Source organism: Callorhinus ursinus, unplaced genomic scaffold (genome assembly GCF_003265705.2).
Source record: "Callorhinus ursinus isolate GAN/ISIS: 27379988/994484 unplaced genomic scaffold, GSC_fseal_2.0 scaffold18, whole genome shotgun sequence".
NCBI lineage: Eukaryota > Metazoa > Chordata > Mammalia > Carnivora > Otariidae > Callorhinus > Callorhinus ursinus.
The window spans coordinates 28,324,566-28,341,964 of NW_027397080.1; the positions used below are offsets into that span (position 1 = coordinate 28,324,566).

A 17,399-nucleotide genomic window follows, 5' to 3' on the forward strand; every position below is an offset into this window, starting at 1 on the left:
TGGCTACCTCTGCCCTGGAAGGGAGCTTTGTGATTGGCTACCTCTGCTCTGGAGCGCTTCGTCGGTGTGGGCACTCTGTGTTCTGTACGTGGACGCCTTTAATCCTTCCAACCCCCAGAGGTGTCCCCAGAGGTGCCGTTTACAGTTGAGGAATCTGAGGCTCCGAGGTGAGTGACTGCTGCCCAGTGGCAGAGCCACGGCTCAAACCTGACCGTGAGCCCGGTGTCGCCTGAGCACTAGGCCTCTCTGGGGCTGGGTAGGTGTGCTCCTCCCGTTACAAAGATGGGGAGATCGAGGGAGAGGAGGCTTAGTCTGCCATGGGTTTCTTTTCCCAGAGGCTCGAGAGACATGATCAGATGGTGCTAAATTTCTCAAACACTTCACCCGGCATCGCTGGCATCTGCTTGGCACCCACCCTGGGGGCTCAACGGTGAGTGGGACAGCTGTGTGGCAGAACTTTTATGTCTCACCTGCTGATCAGATCATCGTCTTAGGAATGAGGGATCCAGTGAGACCTTCTTTCTGAGAGAGAGTTATAGTAAAAGAAAAGGAGCCTCGGGGCGCCTGGGTGGCTCAGTCATTAAGCGTCTGCCTTCGGCTCAGGTCATGATCCCAGGGTCCTGGGATCGAGCCCCGCATCAGGCTCCCTGCTCGGCGGGAGGCCTGCTTCTCCCTCTCCCACTCCCCCCGCTTGTGTTCCTGCTCTCGCTCTCTCTCTCTCTCTGTCAAATAAACAAATAAAATCTTTAAAAAAAAAAAAGAAAGAAAAAGAAAAGGAGCCTCATTCTACAACGGGGTGGGGTGGGGGAGAGTGGGGTGGTTAGGAGGCTTCTCTGAGGGAGTGACATTTAAGCCAGGGTAAAAACGGTGAGCAGGGGGTTCACTAGGGGCAGAGATCAAAGAAGAGCATTTCAAGCAAAAGGGGCAGCACCTGCAAAGGCTCTGTGGCAGAAGGAAGCATGGAACATTCTGGAAACTGAAAAGAAGCCCATGTGGCCAGACAGAAGACAGTGGAAGACAGACAGGAAGCTGGGGGGTGGGCAGGGCCAAGCCTGGGGGTTGTGGGGAAGAATTCTGATCTTTATCTCAAGAGCCAACCAATACCCCCTCTGTCTTGACAGGAAACCCTGCTCACAGAGGGAAGAAGCCCTGCCTCAAAGGCCACAGCACGTGACCAGCCACAGTGGTCCTGGTGTCTGGCTTTCAGACTGAGAGCAAACACCGAGGAAGGGAGCACAGGGGAGGCAGCTCACATGACCACCTTCCTCCTGAAAATCAACACCTGAGCCTTCCCGGCTGTTGGCTTCTATTCCAGAAACCGTCTTCATTTCCAAGTGCTCTGGTTCCCACATCCAGACCATGCACACAGTGGGTCTTTAACACATGGGTGCTTCTTGGCCCTGCAGAGCCCTGCTTGATGAAGGGGAGATGAAAAGCTGAGAGCCGGAGGCCAGCTGAGATGCAGGCAAGCCTGTGGGGAAATGGCTGTGTCACCTGTGAGACAAATATTTTGCCAAGCGCCAGAAAGACCTGTAATATGCAGTGAGCACCCGCCCGAAGTCCAAAACGAAGCCATCTGTTTGGGAAGAGTGCAACCTGGAAACACTGAGGACCCCTAAAGACATACTGTGTCCCCTCCATGTGCCATCACTTTTGTTTTATAAATGGTTAAGAAACTTAGCACCTTTTGATCATGTCTCTTAAGCCCCTGGGAATAGAAACCCCCAGAAGACGAATCCTCCTCTTTATTAATAGTTTCCCCATCTTTGTAATGGGAGGGCACACCCACGCAGGCCTACAGAGGCCTGGTGTCCAGAAGAGCTCCAACCAGAAACCGAGCCAAATGGGCCCAGCTCTTCCTGACACAGGAGGGAACAGTGACGCATCTCAGCACAAAGAACTGTCTGCCGGCTGCTGGGACGGTTTCCGGTAACCAAGGGGGCACTAGGGATTCTCAGGTACTGCCCGAGAGACTGGGGAAGGAAGGCACTGGGCTCTGAGAATGCGCCTGGGCAGCCCACCCTGGCGGGGCAAGAGCAAAGAGAGACCGGAGCTCCTGGACTCTTCATACAGTGCTCGGCGCCCAGGAGGCTGCCTGGCTCTTCCCCAGAAGACCGGGCAGGGGAGGGAGGATGAGCCAAGGCAGCCGGGGGTCACAGGATGCTGGACTGGAGGCCTGGGTTCTGGTCCAGGGGCCATGTGCCTTTGTGTCTGTGCCCAAGGTTCGTTCTCTGTGAACTGGAGGCAGTCTTTATCCCCCGCCCCCATATGTCCCAGTGGGGTGCCTCAACCACAGAGAGGTGTCTGACAGTCACTGTACGAATCCACGTAACAACCATAAGTACCCGCATGGAACAGGCATCCTGTAACAGCGCTAACAAGCTAACAACACACCTCCTGTAACTGACAAGGACCTGCCTGCCATGTGTCTGCACTGCCTTGAACACCTGGCCACTGTGTGGGGGGGACTATTCATATTCTCTTACTTATGAAGACACTGAGGCAGCAGGAGATTAAGTAATCGGCCCACAGTGTGATACTGACAAACAAGAGAGCTCAGATGCAAGTGTCCGATCGCTCTATCTGGTCTTTTTCTGCTACTAAAAATGTAATGCCCCACCAACTCCTGGACCGCGGGATCCTCCTCTTATCACCCTAGAAGGTAGGGTTTATTTTTATCTTCTTTTTACAGTGAGAAAACGGATACTCAGGGAGTTAAGAGACCTGCTTAAGGTCACAGGGCTAGTAAGCGGCAAAGTCTGTGCTATGCTGTCAGGATCTGGAAGAGCAAGGGAAGGGTGGGTGGAAATGAGGAGGTTTAACCAGAAGGGAAGGCTAAGGGGAAGCCAAGGGGTCATGGGCACCAGGACTTAGACCCTTCATGTGCCACTAGAGGGCCCAGGGGCGAATGGGATGGGGGGCGAGAGACTTCCAGGACAGGAGGTAGACAGACCTAAGGCCAACAGACAGATCAATATGGGGAATATAGTTCTATTAGTCCTGTGGAAACACTCAGCAGCCTGTCACATGAGGCAGGAAGGTCCCCAAGGGTAGCTAAGGCTAAGAGACCTAAGTCAGGAATGCCATTCTAGGGGGGCAGAGTCAGCCAGTGGTTAACTGTGTGGGCAATGAAGCCAAATATGCGGATCTGATCCTATGGAGCCGGAGCTCTATGACTTGGAAGCTGTGTGATCTTGGGCAAGTCACCTGACCTCTCGGAACTGCTGTTTGCTCTTCTATAAAGTAGGGACCATCACGCCTATGTCATGGGGTTGTTCTGTGGATCTAGTGGTCCAGGGAGGTGGAGAGGCCTGTGAAACACAAAACACAGTGCCCGCCAGGTAGTCAGCCTTCAGTGCGTGGCCATTCTCATTGCTACATTAGGAAGTCGGCTTCCTGAGTCCTTAACCCTAAGGCTACACTACTCCCTGGACCCTCCTCCCACGGCCTTTTCTCACAAAACTCCATGGGTTTCTTTTCCCAGAGGCTTGAGACACATGATCAAATGGTGCTAAGTTTCTCAAACACTTCACCCGGCATCGCTGGCATCTGCTTGCCACCCCACCCTGGGGGCTCAACGGTGAGCTCAATGGTGAGCAGGGCAGCTGTGGCAGAACTTTTATGTCATGGGAGACACCTCCTGATCAGATCATCGTCTTAGGAATGAGGGATCCAGTGAGACCTTCTTTCTGAGGGAGAGTTATAGTAAAGGAAGAGGAGCCTCATTCTACAACGGGGTGGGGGGGAGAGGGGTGGTTAGGAGGCTTCTCTGAGGGAGTGACATTTAAGCCAGGGTAAAAACAGTGAGCAGGGGGTTCACTGGGGGCAGAGATCAAAGAAGAGCATTTCAAGCAGAAGGGGCAGCACCTGCAAAGGCTCTGTGGCAGAAGGAAGCATGGAACATTCTGGAAACTGAAAAGAAGCCCATGTGGCCGGACAGAAGACAGTGGAAGACAGACAGGAAGCTGGGGGGTGGGCAGGGCCAGGCCTGTCACGATGTCATTTCTCCAGCTCAGGACTTGCCTCACAGATGGGACTCAGGTAGGGACGGCCCTTTGTGTGAAGGGCCTGGGGCAGCTGTTTCTTTCACCTGGCACCACTGACCACTCCCAGCAGGGCTGGGCACAAGCAGGATTCAACCAAATGCCACGGAATAGATGAAACGAGGGAATGCAGGTCCATAGGTGTGCATTCTCCCAGCTCCTGAGGGGCCCTGATCTCAGAACATCCCACTAAGTGCCTACAAACAAGGAGACGACAGCCGCCCTCCCTACGGTGGCCAGATTTAACAACAACAACAAAAATACAGAACGCCCAGTTAGTTTTGAATTTTGGTTAATAAGCCCTTTGTTAGTGTGATCCAAATATTGCCTAGGATATACTTATGCTAGAAAATTATTCACTGTTGATCTGATATTCAAATTCAATGGGATGTATGTTCCCTAGCAACCTTGGCCCCTAGGGCCTCCCAGCACTTACTGGTCTCTGACTGGTAGCAGCTAAGACCTTTGGAAACCTGGGGTCCTGTTTTCTAAGCCAAGGGAAGGTCCCCCCGTTTCACTCTGGGGCAGAGAACACTAGCACAGCTCATACCTGTGGGCACACTGGGCCTGTCAGGCCCATAAAGTTGCTCAAAAAAAAAAAAAAAGCCCCAAACTGACGAAACCCTCCCAGTGGATGGAAACCGTCAAGGCCAAAGTCAGCCCTAACTGGTGGTCAGGAAAGGGTATGGCTTTGAAGTCTGACCCCAGTGGGTTCAAAGCCTAACTCTGCCACTTAATCCCTGTGGGACTTTGGCAAGTTACTTATCTGCCCCGAAGTTTGCTCATCTGTAAGAAAGGCGACAATATCAGCTTTCTCCGAAGTGGCTGTGATCAAATGAACCACCTGGCATACCACAGATGCTCCAGGAATGAAGGCCCCCTGCCCTCTTCATTCCTGCAGCTCTGTCCCTCGCCTGATGCTCTCTTAGCCATGATTCTAGGCAAATCTCTCACCAGAGAAAAGGCAGTGGGCACTGACTCCACACTGCCTGGGACACAGTGAATGTTAATACCAACAAACCTCGGTTGCCCTCCTGTAAACCAAACTGGCTGGAAGCTTCTGGGAGGGAGATGAGATTAAGGGAAATCTGCCTCCGTGAAGTCATAACGCAGACCCCGTCTAATAATCCAAATATGGATTGTGGTGTTTTGTGGTCCTCTGTCTCTCAGATTCCTTCAGTGCTGGACACCACGTGTGCTAAATGCTTTGTCACTGATGAGTAAAAGGGCGTTCCTGGATATAGTTTCAAGGGGGGGACAGCACCGAGACCCCAAATGGCGGGTTTGGGCCAACGTTCACACCTTCCAGCCCAAAGCTAAAGGCCCCAGCCCCTCTGCTGTCAGCGCCGCCCAGAAGCGGAGCCCGCCCGCAGGGCCAGGGGCGCGGAGAAAATGAAGAAGCCACTGGCATCTGGAGGAGCTGAGGACGTGCCACAGGAAATGAAGACACCCCAGGAAGCCGCGCAGTGCTTTCCTAACGGCACAGAGTTGGGGTTTTCTGCTTCTAAGTAACTTCTATTGGAGTTCCTGTTTCCTATGAAATAAGGACGCTGGATTTATAAGCTTTGGAAACCACTGGTCTGGGAATTTCGGGTTTTCTTAACCTGATGAAGCCAACGAAGCGGCGGGGCGGTGCTGGGCGTGCAGATGAAAGGTCTAGCCCCCTCTCTGGGCGACCGGCAGGTGACCGCCGCCGAGACCCCTCGGGCTCTCAGGGCCCGCCCCCACCCCGCGGCTCCCCCCCCCCCCCCCCCTCTCCCGCGGGATTCTGGGCGCGTAGGCCAAAGCGATCCTCAGGTTCCCGGGGCTCGCGGCCGGACGCGCCGAGGCTGGAAAGGGGAACGGACGGCCCTTTCCCTCCCCTACCGCCTCCAGCTCCCCCTCGGTCTTCCCTGCTCTGGCCTTTCCCTGGATCCCTCTTCCCTGTTATGGCCGGTCGGCTCCCCTCCTTCCCACCTGGGGTCCACGCTCTCGCTGTCTCCCTACCACCCCCTCTTGCCCCGAGCTCTCGATCCTCTCGCTTCTGAAATCCTTCTTGAAAAAAGCAAACGCCCCCACACACTCTGGGGCAACCCGCCCCGCCCGCGCCCCACCCTGCCCGTCGCCACCTTCAGGTTCACGGTAGGCAGCTCCATCCCGACCCAGGCGGAGGGCACCTGCGCGGCAGCCGCGGGGGCTCCTGGGCTCCGAACTCGGGAAACAAACTTGCCCAGCCCCGCCCCACTCGCGGCTGCCGCTCGGACTCCGGCGCGGCCCCCGGCCACGTGAGGCGGGTCACGTGACCCCGGCCCGGTTGCCAGGAGACGGCGTCCGGCGGCTTGCTCCCTCCGGGTTCCTAGCTCCCGCCGCCTCCCACGCGGTTCCGGCAGGCTGTTGGAGAATATTGGGATTTGTGCCGCAAAGGACGCAGTATCTTGCCTGGTTAGTATCCCAACAGATGGACCACCTGCAGCCGAAGAACTTGGGGGAACGTCCAGGTGCCAACAGCTGATGTCTCATCCCCAAGGGCACCCTCACTCCTCCCTCCTTCCTCGCTTCTAAGTGGAGACGTTGATGGTACCTACCTCTTAGGATCCTTTTGAGGTTAGATGAACTCATTCATGCTGAGGATGAAAAAATTATTCTGACACTTGCTGGAGCGGTAAGGGAGACTTTATTCAAGACCGTTGCCACAGGGGTATTGCAATAGGGGGGATTGAGGAAGCTCGCTTCCCAGGACAGTCAGGACAGGCACAGAGGGAGGGGTCAGCGGATGGAAAATACCAAGAGGAGATATAAAGGGTAGGGAGATTCTTGCTAAACTGACCCAACAGGATTCTTGGTAAAGGCAGGCCAGGACTTAGACACCAAAGATGGGGGATGGGGAACTTGATCAGATATGGAGGGTGACCAGATATCAAGGGTGGGGGGTGATTCTCACTCAACTGACGTAGTAGGAGTCTTGGTAAAGCTGGATCTTGCAGTCCCAGCAAGGACAGGCTGGACAGAGAAGAGGGCTCAGAGGAACCTAACTAAAATTTGGTCAAGGATAGTGTCTTTGTCAAGGTAAAGTGCCCAAAAGTACCTGCCACTTAGTAAGTGAGCAATACACAGGAGCTATTGTTATTACCAATACAGGAGGTTATTATCGATATACTGGTTGGAGTCCACTTGAGTCTGTATACCAAAAGCTTTAGGAAAATCTAGCTGGAAAACCAGCAGAAAACCTATAGGAAACACCTCTCTGCGGAAGGAAGAAAACCAGAGAACAAAAAGATTTTATCTAAACACTGTGTGCCCCTCAATTGTAAATGAGAAGAATTGAGGAAAGAAAGAGCTGTCTTACCTGGCATCTCTCTTAGGCTGTTGACTACCCTCACCCCACCCCTCCCCACCCCATCCTTCACCCATAACCAGAGAAAATTCTCAGTTGGAGAACACCAGCTTTTTATTGGAGTCACCTGGGGTAAGGGTCCCCTTAGGGTTGGTCTGAGTCCTTGCTCTTGTCTCCAGGAGGGAGAAACCACATGGGAGGCTGAGAATCTGCCAGGGATTGGCGGTGGGGAGAGGGAGGGTCCTGAGATCGGATCAAGACAGGTGCTCTCTCCAGACACAAAGAAAGGGGGACCTTTGCAGGGCTCCAGGGCCCACTGGCCTAATTGGATGCCCTGTTTGGAGATACAGTCCTCCAGCCCAGGGGACAGAGCACCCCAACGCCTGCCACTGGGATCTTGAGCTGCGAAATGGCTACACCTAGGTTGATTTTTGCGGAGTTAGCACACAGGAGAAGAGGCGTTTGAATCCTGGCTTTGCCACTTACTGGTGGAACTTGGGCAAGTTGCTTTGCCTCTTTGTGCTTTAGTTTTTTCATATGTGAGATGAGGACGATAATAGTTATCTTCCTCAAAGGGTTGTTAGGATTTGTTAATACACAAAGAAGCATTTAGAACAGGGTCTGGCAGATAGTAAGTGCTAAATTAGAATTGGCTACTATTGTCATTAAGTATTAGTTACTGTTAATTATTGGTTATGTGATACCTAGAAGAGAGTAATGTCTCAATAAATGGTGGATATTATAACATTATATTATTATTTATCAATTCTCTTATTTTTTAAAAAAGATTTACTTATTAATTTGAGATAGAGAGAGGGAGAGCAAGAGAGAGAGGAAGCTCGCATGGGGGGTCTGGGGGAGGGGCAGAGGAAGAGAGAGAAGCAGGCTCTCCACTGAGCAGGGAGCCCCATGCGGGGCTTGATCCCAGGACCCAGGGATCATGACCTGAGCCGAAGGCAGCTGCTTAACAGACTGAGCCACCCAGGGCCCCCCCCCCTTTTTTAAAAAAGATTTTATTTATATATTTGGCAGAGAGAGAGAGAGCACAAAAGACCAGGAGCAGGAGGAGTGGCAAAGGGAGAGGGAAAAGCAGGTTGCCCCCTGAGCGGGAAGCCTGAGGCAGGGCTTAATCCCCTCACGGGGCTCAATCCCAGGACCCAGGGATCATGACCCGAGCCAAAGGCAGATGCTCAACTGACTGAGCCACCCAGCGGCCTCTATCAGTTCTCTTCTAAGAAACAGTCCCCATCCACCTCAGATCCTAGAGGTGTTTCTTCCAAGCCTATAACTGTGTAATAAGACCATGATCACCTTAGGAGAAGAAAATGCAAAACAAGTCCTAGATTAAGGCGGACATTAATTAAATACTTAATTTGTGGTAGACAATGTGAAAAATGATCTGTAGTCAATTCTCAGCAGTAAATTCTCACAATGACCCCATGGTGCAGGTACTATCCTCATCTTTGTTTACAGTAAGATGATTGAGGTTAAGAGAAGTTGGAAGGATTGCCCAAGTCACTGGTTGGTATGAAACTGGGCTGGGGACCGAGGCGGTCTGGCTCTGGGACCTTGACATTCGGCCCCTCAGCTCCACCGCCTCTATCTCAGGAAAATGTAGCCCAGGCTGGGATGCAAAGGATGGAGTGAGGCAAAGAAGGGAAAGACAGACTGGAGGAAGCACAAGGCTGGGCCTGTGGAATGTCCCTGCGGCTCGGCTCACACAGTGACGCTGCATTCATCCTGACCAGCTGGGGCGGGAGGCATGGGGGAGGGGGCACCAGACCCAGCTGGCTGGGGTTGGGGTGTAGCTCACAAGAACAAAGGAAAGTGACTATTCTCAAGGGAGCCATGACCCAGTCCTGACTATGCAAGGACAAATGCGCCCCCACAAAGCGTATTCCACAAGGCTTTGGGGTGATAGCTTTCGTGAGCACACTTCTGGAATTCAAGTTTAAATTTATCATGTCCTGAGGTGCCTAGGTGGCTCAGTCATTAAGCATCTGCCTTCGGCTCAGGTCATGATCCCAGGGTCCTGGGATCGAGCCCCGCATCGGGCTCCCTGCTCTGTGGGAAGCCTGCTTCTCCCTCTCCCACTCCCCCTGCTTGTGTTCCCTCTCTCACTGTGTCATTCTCTGTCAAATAAATAAATAAAATCTTAAAAAAAAATAAAAATAAAAAAAATTTATCATGTCCCTCACCAATCCTGTCTGCCTCAGCCAAGTTTTATCGCTGTACCTTCTATACAGAAAGACATGCAGAACAGATTCATTCATTCATTCATTCATTCATTCAGGTGATAGTCACTGAACATCTATTTGGGTAGATGTCTAGGAGCAGAATGACTGGATCATATAGCAGGTATCTATTTACCTTTTTAAGAAATTGCCAAACTGGGGCACCTGAGTGACTCAGTGGGTTAAGCATCTGCCTTCGGCTCAGGTCATGATCCCAGGGTCCTGGGATCAAGCCCCGCATCGGGCTCCCTGCTCAGCTGGGAGTCTGCTTCTCCCTCTCCCACTCCCCCTGTCTGTGCTCACTGTCTCTCTGTCAAATAAATAAATAAACTCTTAAAAAAAATGGCCAAACTGTTTTCCAAGATGGTTGTGGCATCCTGTCTTATTTTCTTTGTAGCACTTCTCAATATCTGCAGGTATTGCCTCTCAGTTTACTTGTTTGCTGTTTATTATCTGTTCCCCCAACTAGACTGAGCTGTAGGAGGGTCTTGCATCCTCAGTGCTCAGCCCCATGCCTGGCACATGGTAGGCACTCAGGGAATGAACCCAGCACACACCAGCTGAACACATATGTGGGCACCACTTCCCCCCATCACAGGCACTGGGAAGACCAGCCACCCGCCTCCGCTTGTCCTCAGGGTGCCACTAGTAGTCAGGCTCTGCCCAGGAAGCCACTCAGTCAGTGGTGCTGGTTTTAGAAAGGCTCATCTCTCTTTTTTTTTTTTGAAGATTTTATTTATTTGAGAGAGAGAGCGAGAGAGCACGTGTGCACAAGCTGGGGGGAGGGGCAGTAGCAGAGGGAGAAGCAGGCCCGGGGCCAAGCAGGGATCCTGACTCAGAACTTGATCCCAGGACCCTGGGATCATGACCTGAGCCAAAGGCAGACGTTTAACCGACTGAGCCACCCAGGCACCCCAAGGCTCGTCTCTCTTTTCACATCTTTAATTCTCATGTGGTAGGGTAGCAACTGCTACTTTGTTAATGGAGAAATTGTTACAGTTTGGATGACTTAGCCAAAGTCACAATGAGCAAAACTTGCATGGGAGCCGTGTAAATAAAACGTGCATACCCCCTCAAAGTCTGCCCATGGATGCCGAGGATTTGGTGTCAGGCACAAGGCCTTCCCATGGTACCGGAGATGAAGATGGGCGTATGTACCCGCATACTGCCAGAACAGTGAGGAACTCATTAAGGAGATACACCAGAAAGTCAATAGTAATGACTGGTTTTTAAATAGGCTTTCCTCAAATTCACTTGTATAGTACGGGATGGGAAAAAATGAAATCTCTTGAGAATGTTTTGAGGCATTGCAACGTGGGTACCCTGGGAGGTCCCTTTCCCAGTGATGTGGGAAACAAAGGCAAAAGAAAAATTAAATTTCCTTACCACCGACAGCCCACTGACAAGTCCTTGAAACAGGCAGAGTGACCTTCCTCTAGGAACTCAGCTGCCTCGGTGTTAATACTTTGCGAAGGGCAAAAGGCGATCTTAGCCTGACTCCCAGGATCCTTTAAGTCTACTTTAACATATAAAAATTCCTTTGGAAACTTCCTTTATCTCTACCCCCCAAGATACCTGTTGGCAATCATCCCCCAAGCGTAGGACCCACCGATATACATCTGAAGGGTCTCATGACTGAGGGTTTACTAGACGGTAATAAATGACTTTTCCCAACAATAACTAGCCCCATCAGGATCCTGGAGACCTGCTTCCGAAATACCTGGGAGACTTAGGCTATCCCTGACCCCCTCTCAACTTGAAAGTCTATAATGGACCCCTCCTTGTGACCCCAGTGCAGCTCCTTTTGCCCACGGATCATGTCCCCAAGCTTTAATAAAACCATCTTTTTGCACAAAAGACATCTCAAGAATTCTTTCTCAGCCGTTGGCTTCGAACCCTAATGTCTTTCCTACATCACCTGGGTGCTGTCCAGATGGCGTAGGGGAGCACAGGGTTAAGCCCCATGATGTACAATCCTTTTCCCCAGTGTTGGAGATGAAGCTGCGTCTTGAGTCTGCACCTACATATTCCTGTGGCTTCTCAGAGCCCTGTGGACAAGGCCTGAGGGGACAAACCATGCAGGAACCATCTAAAAAGAAAAAAAACATAGAACAAAAAGTAGAAAGGCTCCATCCCCACTCTCTTTCTGCCGGGCCCCATTTACTCCTACTCTTTACTTTGCCTCTAAATAAGCCAAAGAAGCTATGTTCCCACTTCCGGGAAGCAAAAAAGTTACTCGTTCTCTGAGTTTTGTCCTAGGCCCCAAAGACCCGATAACACCTAAGGGGAGCCAGATCCCAAAAATATGTTCCAGGGCACCAGCTTCCAACAAACCTCGGCCGATGCTGGCATCAATACCCCATCCCTTCGATGATTTATAAGATAACACCTGTTATTCACCATCACTCGTCTTTGATCTGACCCTACCCTGGATTCCGAAGGAACATATACCCTAGACTCCTTTCCAGTGGAAACCCCTAGCCCCAGCTGACGACAAGACTCCTTCTCCTTTCCGAGTCTCCCAGACACTCCGTCAGCTATACACTGTCACTCACACTATTCACTGTCACTCACGTTCTTGGTTAAACTCTGCTGTTACTTCCTCTGGCACACATTTGCTTTTCATCCTGCACAAAGCCAAGGACCCTCTTGGCAGGTCCTGCGGGACCCCCACTCTGGGGTCCTCAGACACGGCCTGCCTGCATCACAAACACTGTCCCATCTCTTTCCCATGCTTGCTGGCGTCCTTTGGGTGAAGGTGTGTTTTTGGATCCCCGCCTTGCCTCCTCCTAGCAAAGTGACTTGGGCAAATTAGGTAGCCACGCCGAGCCCTAGGGTGACGGGGGCACGTGAGATGATTTACATATATGCCTGGCCCGGCTCCTGGCACTTCATAAATGCTCAGTAAGCAAATAGCTGCCCTGCTGCTATAAAAACAAAAACAAAAACAAAAAAACCCTACAGCATCTTGCAGCGTCTCGCAGCAGGTCCTGGCCCATGATAAATGCCGGTTGAATGGAAGCACCGGGAAAGACCCTTTTGATGGCGGGAAGATGCTCTTCCCCCTTTTCCTATTAGCAGAGACACCGTGGTTCACCCCGCCCCCTCACCCCCACCCCCAGCACTGCCACTTTGCATCTATGTCGCTTCTTCTCTCACTTAATCCCTCTGAATTTTTCTGTGCATCTTGACAATAAGGACAGCGATCATCAGTCCCCAGGGGGCGCTGTGTGAGGCACCGGGGAGGCACCGAAAGGAAAGGTTTTGAGATGCTTTCCCCCCCACCAACCCAGCAAACTTTGGTTCTCAATGCACTGGAGGCCCACAATTGCGATGGGGCCCAGCCACTTCCTTTCCCAAGTGGGTAAATCAAACTGGAAGAAAGAGAGCAGAGAACATCACCCAAACCCTGTTGAAAGTCACACGCACCTGTCAGAAAGCAGGGCCCTTGGCAAGAAGCTTTCAGAGAAAGGCCTGGAAGCAGAGTCGTGGCCCCTGGTGGCCCAGGGTTTTGATCTGGAGACCTGTCCTCCAGTGTTTGTGTCAGCTCGTCTCAAACATGCTGGCTCTGTGTTTCTTGGCCTAAGGTCTGGTGGGGTTATAGGGGAGGCCTGGGAGTTTTGTTGGTCAGTGTTGGCTTTTGGATCTACGGCTGTGGTTTTCTTTCTCTTCCCGAAGGCGAGCTCCCCTGAGCAGACGGCAGGGCACGGGGGCAGGAGCTGATGGAACCGAATGGAACCCTGTAGGACTGGGGTTGGGGTGACTCTCTTGGGCTCCCAGGCTTCATTCCCTGTCCTTCAGCCCAGTCCCTGGTGGATGCCAAGATACTGAAAGTACCGAATGCCATATAACTCGTCAGGAAAATCACCATGTCCAGAGCAGCATTCACTCAGAGCCAGGAAGGGGACACAATCCTGGGGCAGCCCGGGCCCAGAGGGAGTCAGGGTGGACGATTCTGCTACTTCTCTTTTCCTGGGTTTTCTGGAGGTGCCTGGACATTGCCGGGAGGTGGGAGGGACGTCCTCTTTAGAGGACACATTTGTTTTTGTGATTAGTCAAAACACAGGGGGGCTGATTCCGAAATATTTGTCCCAGTGGCACAGAATTCAAACTTACAGCAGCATCCATGGCCGACTTTTGTAGGCCCCACTCAGGATCCTCAAGACTCCCCCTTGAGCTTTTAAAATGTAGCCCGTAATTCCCAACGTCCCTGTGGCTTTGCCACCTCATCGGGGTCCTATGAACATGACTGCGGGGTGAGCCCCGTCCTGGCCTCACCGGACACTTAGTGATATTACCTTGTGCCTGCAGAGGCCTGCAGCTCACGTCAGCCATCAGAGAACACATCAGAATGCCCCATGGGGCTCTTGGTGAGCGTGGAAGAAGCAGAAAAGGAAGTTGTGTCCTGTTCTTGAAAACAGATGTTGTGTTCGACACCAGCCAGAGGGAAGGCAGACAGAAGAGGCTGGTGGCCAGTACGCTCTGCCCTGTGGCTTTCATCCCCCTGGGCCACACTCCAGCAACCCACTTCATGTCATTGCGTGCTTGCGTGCGCGTGCGCGTGCCCAGGCTCTCATTAACTATGTGTGTCCTGCCTCCCACCGCCTGTCCCGGCTCTGTCGGTCTGTCCTGAGTTCAGGCTACCACCTCTTTGCCTGTCCGGCCTCCCATCTCTCCGCATGCTTGGGGCTGGAATTTCAAGGGAGGCATCTGAGGGCTCTGATGGCACCTTAGTGATCGCTCGGATACACAAACAGGGCCAGTTATGGCCCCCGGGCCCCGAGGCCCCCAAGATGCCTATCTGCTGCGGGGCTTTATCCTGGTGTTTACTTTCACACCCTTCTGCTGGGCTGGCTCAGTGCCGATGGCTTTCAGGTCCAGTCTGCGGCAGGTCCGTGAGGGCTCACGTTCCTCGCTGGGGGACAGTAAGGGAGCCTGTGCCCCTGGTGTGGGAGACATAAGAGAAGAATGGGGAAGTGGGTGTCGGGACCAGACAGGGTACCTCCACAGGTTCCACCTGCTGGGAAGCCCCTGAGAGGGATCTCAACCCGAGGGGCTTTCTAGAAGGCGGCCTGGTGAGTGCGTGATCTTCGGTTCTGGCAGTCCAGGGCTGGGGCCTGCCCAGCAGAACTCCTGTCCCCTGCTGGCCCTGCAGCAGCCTTGGTGACCCCAAGTGCACCATGCAGCTCCTGTGACCTGGGGTGTGGGTGAGGCGGTGGGGGATAGGGAGGCACAGTGACTGACTCCTGGTAGGTGCACAGCAAACATGTGGCATTTGAGAAGCAACGTGAGATCGGTGGACATGTTCAGGTTTTGGAGTCAGAGAGACTTGACTGGGGTCCCTGAGGCTGCTACTGAGTGGCTGCACTACTTTGGACGAGTGGCCTTTATTTCTCAGTGCTTCGTTTTCCTGCTCTGAAAAGGGGGTTCTACGAGTTTCTAGCTACACAAGAGGAGGGTGCCTCCGGCTGTGGACGCAGCTCAATAAACGAGCTCACAGTTGTGTTTGGGTGAATGTATTCCCTCTCTCAACAGGCATTCTGCTTTGTGCCAGGCACTGACACAAGGTCAAGGCTGGGGCATGGAGAGACCGTTCCGGACCACAATGCCCAGAGCTGACCAGCCTGACCCGCTGGACGGACCAATCACCAGTGTGGTCCCCCAGGCACAAATATGTGGGTTTCAGGATATGCCATCATGAAGGAGTAGAATGAAGGGACAGGAACGCCTCTGTTTAGCCACTTGCTTACCCAAGTGTCTGTCATACACCTGCCCCCACGCCACGCCCACCAGGATTTCATGTCCTGACACTAAGACATGCGTGCCCACTTACATGACAGGCGGCGGTCGCTGCCGCCACCTGACACTCAGGCTGACAAAGGAGTGAGGAAGCCCAGAACGTCATGACACACCAAAGACAACTCTGCCCGTGTGCCCACGTGCTGTGATCCAGAGCTGCGGAGCTGAGCTCCAGAAGCCCCTCTGTGATGACCAGTTTTCTGTCACAAGGTGGCCAGCTGCAGTGTGTGAGGATTTAACTGCACACTAATCTAGGTGCTGCTGTGAAGGCATTTTGTGGATTTGGTCAACATCTACAAGCAACTGACTTCCAAGTAAAGGAGAGTACCCTCCCCCATGTGGGTGGGCCTCGTCTAATCAGCTGAAGGCCTTAAGAGCAAAAACTGAGGTCTCAGAGAAGAGATGTGGTCTCGAGGCTATAGTATCAATTCCTGCCAGAGTTTCTGGCCGGCTGGCCTGCCCTACGGATTTCGGACTTGCTGGCCCCTGCCACAGTGTGAGCCAGTTCCTTAAAATAAATCTGTATAGAGAGAAGATATATACAAATACACAGACATTTAAAGATACATAAATACAAATTCCACTGGTTCTGTTTCTCTGGAGAACCCTGGCTGATACACCCCCAAGCCAGCTACCTGATCCCCTGAGGGCAGCACCCAGGCTGGCAGCAGAGAGCTGAAATCCCTGTGGACTTGGGTCCGACTGGCTTTGACTCCTCACTTCGGTGCTGCTCCGACCCTCATGAGCAGAGATGGATTTGAGTTGACGTCCCAGGACAGAAGGGGTTTTTAAAAGCCTCGCATACCTTTCTGCAAAACATGGACCCAGGAGTCAGCAGTATAGTTTAGGGAGTGGCAAACTACAGATCATGGGCCGATCCAGCCTGCTGCCCTTCTGTGTGAATAAAGTTTCACTGGAACACAGCCATGCTCATTCATTTGTGCATATCCGTTTTCAGTGTTGTCTATGACTGCCTTGCACTATGACGGCAGAGCTGAGCAGCTGGGCCAGCGAGGGAAGGACTTTTGAAGCTTCTACGAAAGGGGAGCTTCTGGGCTCGATTCCCTAGAACCATCCCCAACCGAGAGGCTCACCAGCCACCTGGGGCCTGAGTGGGGAGGAAAGTGAGTTCTGAGGAAGGTTTGATGATGCAGTTCTCAAATCTAGGGCAGGGGGCTCATCAAACATGCAGCTTGCCAAGCCCCACCCCTAGAGATGCCGAGGCACAGGCCCAGGTGGGGCTCAGAAACTTGGGTTTTCTCCCCCAGAGGATCCTGATGGTGGGCCATGTTTTGGGACACTCTGGATTCCCACGCGTCCAGGCTGCAGAAGCCGGTCCCTCTGTGGTATCTGGGCAGGGAGATTCCCACAGGGACAGCAGGCCCTTAAGGGCCTCTCCCCGGGACAGTCTGGACCCCGGCTTGACTTTGGGACGTGGAGCCACTGAGAGCCATAACACAGCCTTGCTCTGTATTACAATCAGCCAGGCCTAGCGGGGCCTGGTCAGCAGAGTCAGGTGGCACTGGCTGGAGCTGCCACCAAGATAAGAGATGGCCTCCTTGGTGCTGAGCCAGGCCCCTCTGGCCAATTTGTGCCCTTTCCCAAGATGGCATCTGAGCCTGCCCAGGCCCGGCGTCAGGAGGCGGTGCTTTGTTTATCCCCATCCTGCTGAAAGTGGCGTCTGCTTTTCCCTGCACGTGGCCACCCAGGCCCCAAATGAGGCCAGCCTGCTGTGACTAGCCTTGTCACCTCTTTGGGACCTCAGCTGCCCCAACCCTAAAATGGAGAGGGAGGTCAAGATATGAAATTCCCACCAAAGGAGCACGATGAGGTCCAGGTGAGGAGAGAGACTCTGTCTCGTTTACTGCTGAGCTCAGAGCAAATGCTCAAAGATGTGACAGAGGAAATACTCAGCTTAGGGTCCCCTCCAAACGCTCTGAGCATGCTCCCTGCCTGCACACACAGATCGTCTCCAGGAGAGGCAGAGAGAGACGAGAAGGCAGCTAATTA

General features: G+C 52.9%; 1 protein-coding gene, 1 long non-coding RNA gene and 1 other non-coding gene across 5 annotated transcripts in view; 2 read left to right on the forward strand and 1 right to left on the reverse strand.

The window, feature by feature from the left end:
• Positions 1–6,286, reverse strand: part of AGTRAP (angiotensin II receptor associated protein) — a 14,101-nt gene extending 7,815 nt beyond the window's left edge. For both annotated transcript variants that reach the window (XM_025857175.2, XM_025857174.2), the window contains exon 1: positions 6,152–6,286. In XM_025857175.2, coding sequence (XP_025712960.1) covers positions 6,152–6,178 — 27 coding nt within the window. In that variant the 5' untranslated portion in view covers positions 6,179–6,286. The remainder of the gene's footprint in view (positions 1–6,151) is intronic.
• Positions 28–8,106, forward strand: LOC112812371 (uncharacterized). 2 transcript variants are annotated; one of them, XR_003205256.2, is made up of 5 exons: positions 28–167; positions 336–430; positions 1,122–2,662; positions 5,214–6,720; positions 6,760–8,106. It is a non-coding gene; the product is annotated as an uncharacterized lncRNA (long non-coding RNA). The 2 variants fall into 2 exon arrangements; XR_012381369.1 differs by lacking the exon at positions 336–430.
• A 3,392-nt stretch (positions 8,107–11,498) lies between these two features.
• Positions 11,499–11,681, forward strand: LOC112812430 (small nucleolar RNA SNORA73 family). The gene has a single exon (XR_003205285.1). It is a non-coding gene; the product is annotated as a small nucleolar RNA SNORA73 family (small nucleolar RNA).
• Positions 11,682–17,399: the final 5,718 nt, after the last annotated feature.